Source organism: Triticum urartu, chromosome 5A (genome assembly GCF_056163025.1).
Source record: "Triticum urartu cultivar PI428250 chromosome 5A, HENAU_Tu73, whole genome shotgun sequence".
In the NCBI taxonomy this organism is placed as follows: Eukaryota; Viridiplantae; Streptophyta; class Magnoliopsida; order Poales; family Poaceae; genus Triticum; species Triticum urartu.
In genome coordinates, this window is record NC_141877.1 from 352314526 (window position 1) to 352322861 (window position 8336).

Genomic DNA, 8336 nt, shown 5'->3' on the forward strand with positions numbered 1-8336 from the left:
GGAAAACAGCGTAATGTGCATAAACCCCAGCAAAAACGTTGTGGCTGCATGATCAACCTACCCCCGTGCAGTTACCGATGAAAATGAAGAAGCAAAACAGCCAAAAATGTAAAACGACAATGACTTCCACTACCCATGTCTGATGAACTACATTTGCCATCGTTTTTAAAACATCGTAGACGCGTTCAAAGCATCAAAACGGTGCTAGAAACGATGAAACCATTGTAATAATTACTCCTAAAAGCAGGTTCACGTCCACACATATATTACATGAAACTATTCAAATGTCACTCGCACACCACCACTACATAGTAGCCTACGCGGGGTTGTAGCCACAACATAGCACACAAACATAGTTTTCAATGGTAAACAAATATATAATACCTTACATTCCTCGGCAACAGAATGTAAGGTGTGCGTCCGGTCTGTAACGCCACGTGATCACTTGTACTTCTTGGTGACTTTCTTGACAGCTTCCTGTACAAACTCGCGTGCTCCCGCCCGCTTGTTGAAATCTTCATTCGTCAACCAGTTCCATGTGTGGATTTTTCGGAGCTCAACGACCGTTGCAGCTGTGATAGCGGGGACAATTCTGCCTTCCCACTTCGCAAGGTACTCCAGCGCATGAAAGCCACAGTCCGTCCTGCACGAGGAAAAGAGTAACGTGACCACGCAAAGAGCTCAGATGTAACAAAAGACAGACTTCAATTTCAGATCTGACAAACAAAACAGGAATTGGATTGATGTAAAATGGCAGACGAAAAGGGAGGAAGGAATTACGTGTTCCCTTGCTTTGTAGTCGCCACATACTCAGTCGGGAAATGACTGATCTGGACCTTTGAGTGTTCATAGTGACGGTGCCATGTCTCTTTGAGGTTCTTAATGAAGAATTCAGCATGCGTGGTGAGGTCTGCATCATCTTCCGAACGGATTGAATCAAGCACCTCAACACGTTGGTTCTTCAGGTCAAGACAGATCACGTAGTGGTGACCACACTTGTCGTGTGGGTCATGTGGTGAAAGCTCCTGGAACATGGGGAACATGACCTGCATTTAAAAAAGTGAGGAAATTGAGAATCAGCGTTCGCGTAAAGAACAGCAGAGGGACAAAGGAATTAGAATCACGTAGAAAAACAATGGTTATGGGTGGGGGTAGTTGAAATAAAGTTGCCGTCCATGTGTGAACAAAAGTATGCCATGTATTTTACTATCAAGTTGCCACATAGTTTGCGCGGCATGCAAAAATCAAATAAGTCAGTGTGCACGGCAGCTGTTGCCACATGAAAACAGCTGTCACGTAAAACATAACTGCAGATGATGGCAACAAAAAGCACACCTTGTGAAAAAAAAGTGCAGACATTGAAGGAGTACTCACATATTTCTTCATTGTGAGCTTGAAATCACCGTGTTGGGCAAAGTTCTTCCTCAGGATTTTGTGGTGGAAGTCACCGTCCCATATTTTGCAGGTCACACTGTAATGCATGATTGTCTTGTCAGCGCACACATCGGTGTGGTTGTTGATGTAGTCAATACCGCATGCAACTACGTTCGTCGACATTTTGCCGTTTGGCCTCACGGACTCAGCAAGATCACCAAGGTCGACGTACGTCGCTCCGCATTGAATGATTTTGGTTCTGTCCAAACATGAGCTGTATGAAAACAATATAACATGGAAGGATCATGCCTACTAAGTAAAAAAAAATTATGAAAGAACTAAAACAATATAACATAGAAAGTACGAAGGATGTGAATGGTAAAAAAGGAGCAAAGCAAAATGAGATGTTATGGGGTGTGGTCGTTTACGCTTTCAGCTCCTTCATGTGCTTGCCGCTGGACCTCGCATTTCCAAACCGCTTGACGATATCGTACAGCTGGGTTTGTTCTTTAGTGGCCCTGAATTCGGGCTCGTAGTCTTACGCGGGAGGTGGGTGCACTACCCTCTGCTGCCTCACAGAACCAGGAGTGGCACTCCTAATGGTATCCTCAGATACTGTGTCTGCAGGCACGTTGGAACTTGATTGCCCTTGCCCTCGTGAGGACTTCCTCTGCAATGCTGCCTCCTCAAGCATGCCGTAAGTTTCTTCAAGAGACGGTGAAATCTCCTCGGGTGTGGCTGCAGCGATAAAAAAAAGTGGGTTAGGATACCTAGGAAATCAAAAGCAGATGGATTGTGAGAAAAGATGGGGTGCATGATGTGAGTTGTAGGTAGGAAAAAGTGGGGCAGTTGCCATGTGTGGTCCAGCTGTAGTGACCATGTCATAGCAACTACAGTTGCCATGTAGTTGGAATGTAGTTGCCATCTAGTTGGAATGTAGTTGTCATGTCACAGCAACTACAGTTGCCATGTTGTGTCAACTGCACTTGCCATGTGATTGCTTTATGAAAAAATGCAGCATGGAAACAAAAAAAATGCAGGTGACATGGTGTTGAATCAATTCCAGTTGCCATGTGTGATGCACTGTGTTTGCCATGTTACGGAGACTACGGTTGCCATATTGAATCAACTTCAGTTGCCACATGGTTGCCCAAATGTAAAATGCAGCATGGCAGAAAAAAAGTAGGTGACACGGTGCATCAAATCCAGTTGCCATGTCATCGCATGTCAGTTGCCATCACAAGTGAGAACCCCCCAAAACAAAAAATATGATTGGGAAAACAGTGAAACTACACAGACGTGTGCAAGAAAAATCATATGGACATGGCAAGTGTACCTGCCACAATCGGCTCTGCGAACTTGACAGCCTTCCTGCCCTCGACCATTGGCTGCGCCATCATTGCAGGCATGCCTCCTGGGAATGCAAAGGCAATTGGCATAGGATCTTGCACAACCGGTTGATCTTGACTGATGCCAAGGTTGAAACTCGGTGGGGTAAAGGCCATTGGGTGCCTCTCATTCCTGCTGGCCGGACCACGAACGACTTGTGGGGCAGAATCCAAGGGTGAAGGATCAACAAACATATCTGAATCGGCCGCTGCAGAATGATCGTCCTTATTTGCAGGGCGGGGCGTGTTGTCAGTGGTATCAACCGTAGCTTTCATGACAATCTTCTTGTTTGGGCTGTAGGGGACACCGACGTTGACTGGGAGCCTGGAAGTGCGCAGATTTATGCTGGGGATTTCCACTGCAGGAAAAGGCGCAGTCTGCTCTGGGTGTTCACCTGCGTCGCTCGTGCCCGGCTTGACACCTGCATCAGTTGTGCTCCGGTCTTCAGGTTTCTCCGTCACATTGCTTTTGGCAGGTGGCGGGAACAGTGTGGACGCAGGAACAAAACCAGACTCGTCTCTCCTGCTCCTGGCTACTGTCGGTGCGTTCGGTATGTCTGTTGATTGCTTGCGGGGGCTACGACGCCTAGGTGGTAGACCAACACGCGAAACAGTCGCCTTAGCAGTATTTGCACCGCCAGGAGCTGGAGCTGTTGTGCCAGGACTCTCACCTGTAGATGGCATGTCCTTGTGAACTGCCGCCTCGACCGCTTCTGTCGTGGACACAGGAGTGCCACCGCGCACGCGCTTGGAATCAGTGTCAGATGAGCGGGAATCTTCCTTGCCTAGGTTCGTCTCGGGAGCGTCCACTTCAACGCTTGCTGATGGGGTGGCATGACTCACAGCAGCATCCTTCATTGCCAGAAGGGTTGGCAGTATTTCAGCTGTCCTGGCAGATACCGACTCGTCACTCCCCGATGTACGGATGCCTGTTGTTGTAGGCTGCACATCTGCAGCCGGCGGAGATGGTCTGCCACTTGCATCATAGTTGGTGGGAGCGGTCAACGGTGCAGCAGCAGTATTGTCGACTGGTGCCTCCTGTACATCTGAGTTGCCCCCTGTTGACAACTTTGAATGCATGCGTTCGAGCGGGTCCTTACTGATATGCTTGGACCCACGCGTAGTAGTCTTCTTCACCCTGCAAAAAAATGAAGCGCATGAAAAAGGTATTTAAAAATGAAACAAAATTATGCTTGCCTTGGTAGAAATCTTAAGAAAATGGAAAAACAGGTGGAAAAGCTGGCAGTTGCCATGTAAGGGGAACGTCAGTTGCCATGTGTCATAACTAGCAGTTGCCATCCAGCAGCAGTTGCCATGTTAGCAAACCTTGAAAGAATGATAAAAATGTCTGATCTGCCATGAATGCAATTTCAAACCTAGGCGTGGGATGAGCTCACAAGACAACGGTAAAAAGATGGCAGTTGCCATAAGGTGCATTAAAGTTACCATTTGGCCTACATTCCAAATTCCATGTGAAAAACAAAAATAGAAGTTGCCACACGTTTATGAAAGTAAATAAAATATCATTTGGTAAAACAGCGGTTGCCACGTGGGGGGGCGATGACAGAAGACAATGTGACAAGCTAAACGAATGCATTGGAAAATCAAAAAATATAGCGCTATGTCAATGAAAGCGGATGAAGAAACCTACTTCCTGACTTCCTTCCTCAGGTCTGGCAACACGACAGGATCCCCGGTGTTGGTTGTCGTCGTGCGAGGAGATGTCCTGGTGGAAGTGGCATCACCGGCAATGGGGGCACCTTTGTTCAACCGAGCAGAAACACGGGTTGGCGTTGGCGCCTGTTTCTTCGTAATTGCTCGTCCACCAGCTGTCGGCTCGCTGCACGTATGAGATGGAGGTCAAAAAAAAGAGGTGGCAATTGTCAGACAGCAATCTCGTTGCCGCGTTTGAAAGAACACAAGTGCAAAGAAGAGGATGAGTCTGTTCGAAGAAAATAGACAAAGCAAAAAGCTAAGATGAAAGTCGAACCTCTTCCTGGCAGCTACAGGGTCGGTCCTAGACCTCTTGCCAGCAGAAACTTGCCCAGCACCCTCTGGAGCCATCCCCCTCTTTGATGGCAAAATCCCTTCGCCTCTCACAGCCGTGTGTTGTTTGACTTTATCCGGTTGGGGAACATCTGTTGCATCCTTGCCCTTGTTACCACCTGCGCGAACTTCAGCGTGTTCATCATCATCGGTGTCCTCTTGCACATTATCCATGATATCATCGTCATCCTTGCTGAGACCAGCGTCTCCACCTAGTTCATCTTGTGTGTCAGCGGGCTCCTGGGAACTGTTGTAGTCATACCGGCCACGGCAACCGGTTGGCCGGTGTGTACGTTCTGGGACGAATGAAGTGAATTGCCTCGCAACCGCGTCGCCGTCAGAGCCACTGAGGGACGTCCACCCCTCAACCAACTTCCCGAGCAAGCCAGTCATTCCAGATGCAAACTGCCCTATTAGCTGCTCAACAGGTGCCCTCGCCTGTACACAAAACAAAGAGGCATCAATGACAACCCCGTATTGCAATCACTTGCACGACATCGAAAAATACTCCACGGCAAACCATATATGTATATCTTTTGATTACCTCTGAAGGACAAGACGGAGCTGAGTGCACGTCCATCCACTTTTCAAAGTTTTGAGGCCCCCCAAACACGATGTAGTCTATAGAATGCTTGGCCATCAGCTGGGGAGAAAGAAAAAAAAGTAGCAAACGATATAAGAGAGAGAATGATGAACACTGACTAGCAGTTCATGTGTTGCAAAAAAAGCAGAACTAACCTGCAGTTTACCATATTTGCTATCAGTTACCCTGTCTGCAGCAAGCACAGCCTTGACAGCATCGATAGTCCACGCAGAAACAACAAACTTGTGCGCAGGCGGCGGGCCTCCTGTCCCAGTGAAGTCCACGGTGGACAGATCAAGGCAGTCGACGTACATGAGCTGATGTACAACAATTTTAAAAAGAAAGAAAAATCAGTTGCGGTCATGGTATTTTGCGACAAATAACAGGATAAAAATATATGGTATTTTACGAAGAATATGCCATCTGCATGTGCTAGTTGCCATCATAGAGTGATGGCAGTTGCCATCATAGTATGATGGCAGTTGCCATGTTGTCATGTTGGCAGTTGCCATCACAGTATGATGGCAGTTGCCATATAGTCATGATGGCAGTTGCCACATAATCAACATGGCAGTTGCCATCTTGTTATGATCATGTTGACATGCATGAATAATGATGTGTTAAAAAATAGTGTTCACATAAAAGGACCGGTAAAAAATACCATTAAATGCAGTCGACAACCCTTCTGGTACACCTTGCTTGCAAATGCATCATGCAGGAAGTCGGCAATGAACTTACACCAGTTCATGTTCTTCACATCTTTCAGTTTCGCCTGCACCGCATAAAATTCAGGACAAGGAGTTGTCGCGTCAGAATTCCAATGGAAAAAACAACAAAAAAACTGTCAGTGACTAGCTTGCACATGACATCGGAGCAAAAAAATTGAAGGAAAAATAATGTAGTAAAGATAGATCATTCACTAGGATGGGGAAGCATTTGTTGCTTGGGCGAAGAGAAGTGGTCGGCGCGAAAACGGCTGAGATGAGGTACATGAGTAGCTTCATCTTGAAAACATCTCCGTGCGTCGTCATGGCCTCCAACGAATCTGCCACTGCAGTCGTGTTCGGCATGGATTCCAACCCAGGAAACAAACGGGGGAACAGCGCTTCCTGATCTCGTTGTTGACCTCGTACGGGACTTTGATATGTCCACGGGGCACACCCAACGTGTAGAACACGGATTCCTCATTCAGCGGTAGTCTTCCGCGTCCCGGAATCACGAATTCTCTGGAGGCGGGGTCGTAGATCTCACCAAGCCAATCGCATACAGGGTTGACAAGGTTCATGCACCGGACAGCCATCATAGACTGCATACCCATCTCAGCAGCAGCCCCCTTCTGATCATCGCTGAATTTGTCAGTCAACGCAGTCAGTCGTTCTTGGGAGGCTCTGTTACGAATACGTTTCTTCTTCTGCAAAAAATAGACATAAAGTGATCAGTTGTTGCCATGTTTTTGCAAAAAAGTGATCAGTTGTTGCCGCGTTTTGCAATGTAAAGAAATTTTAGTTCGTGCCAGACGACTGCAAGCTCAAGGTTGTCAACCATTAACATACAGCAGGAGGAAGGGCCGATGTATGAACATTTATCTCATTAACAGTTGCCCGATTACGCTGTGGTGGATCCATGAATTCATCATCGTCGTTTTGACGATCACCACGAGCCATTCTGCTGAGATGGGAACAGACCAAATTGTCATGGTGGAAATGTAAATGCAAAGAGGTCAGCAAAAACTTGCCACATGCAAAAGCATATGTATGGCATCTGATACATTTGATATGCAAAGTCGGTTGCCACATTATGCAACCAATTTGCCACATTGTCTTATATGCAGAATGGCAACAGACAGTGTGTTCGCACTCTATTTGCCACATGAATATACTATCCAGGTGGAAATAGGCACACTTTATGTGCATAGTGGTTGCCATCCAGTGTAGTTGGCTCGTGAATGTACATTGACTACCGATTGTGGCAACTATCACAGTGTGGTTACTATCACATATCATTCGGAAAAACACTGGCCGCAATGAAAATAGCATGATTGTGGCACCTAACACAGGAATTCAGCAAAATCTTAGTTGCCACACGGAGAAAAAGCGTGTGCGTGGCAACTATCACATTACTTCAGCAAAATTATTTGCCACATGGAAGAGCGTGTGTGTGGCAACTATCACAGTCATTGAATGAAAAAATAGTTGCCATGTGAGAAAGCTTACATGTGGCAACTAACACAATCATTTCAGTAATTTGTTGCCGCAAGGGGAGACACGTTTGTGGCAACTATCAAATTTGTTCAGGGAGTTAGTGGTCGCACAAACATGATAGTTAATGTAACTATCAAGTTCGCCTCATACTGCATTTTCAAAACCAAACTAACTAGATCTAGGGTTCAATGGCAACTACCTCGACTTCAAATTCACCCTCAAAATTCTCCCACGAACTGACTGCAAACACAAAATCGAACCAACGCACATCAAAAACAACCCCGGGAGACACCTGCTCAATCCATAGGCAATACTAGTTCGTGTCTCCGAACAGGCAGAACCAGGCCGACGATGCCGCCGCCGCGCCCGCGACGAAACTGACCAGTGCAACCAAAAGCGGCTATCAGACGACTACGGCGCCGGCAGGAACGCCGACGCATCGATGAATCGCCTGAATTTCTACGAATCTCGATTGAGGAATCGAACAGGGAGGGAAGGGGATGAAATGCAGGAAGGGAATGCGAGGGTTGCAGCGAGCAGTACCTTCAACCGCAGGCGCTCCGGCGAGCCGCTCCGTTCCGGCGAGCACCACCGACGGTCCCGAACACCGTCGATTCTTCCGCCTCCGCCGTCGCCTTCTCCCCTCGCCTTCTCCTTCGATGGTTTGAAATGCGAGTGGGTTCTGCCGGTAACTGCGGTGTGGGTGAGTAAATGGAAGTGTGAGGGAGAGGGGGCAGAGGCGTG

General features: G+C 47.3%; 2 protein-coding genes across 2 annotated transcripts; both read right to left on the reverse strand.

Annotated features, from left to right (window-relative positions):
* Nucleotides 1-441: 441 nt before the first annotated feature.
* Nucleotides 442-1052, reverse strand: LOC147971363 (uncharacterized). Its single transcript, XM_087522768.1, has 2 exons — nt 781-1052; nt 442-643 (listed from the first exon to the last, which is right to left on the reverse strand). The coding sequence occupies exons 1-2, from the start codon at nt 1050-1052 to the stop codon at nt 442-444; spliced, it is 474 nt and encodes a 157-aa protein (XP_087378894.1).
* A 3948-nt stretch (nt 1053-5000) lies between these two features.
* LOC125512877 (uncharacterized) lies at nt 5001-7055 on the reverse strand. Its single transcript, XM_087523937.1, has 6 exons — nt 6945-7055; nt 6611-6802; nt 6053-6163; nt 5547-5708; nt 5353-5429; nt 5001-5246 (listed from the first exon to the last, which is right to left on the reverse strand). The coding sequence occupies exons 1-6, from the start codon at nt 7053-7055 to the stop codon at nt 5222-5224; spliced, it is 678 nt and encodes a 225-aa protein (XP_087380063.1). The 3' UTR covers nt 5001-5221.
* Between the last annotated feature and the right edge of the window lie 1281 nt (nt 7056-8336).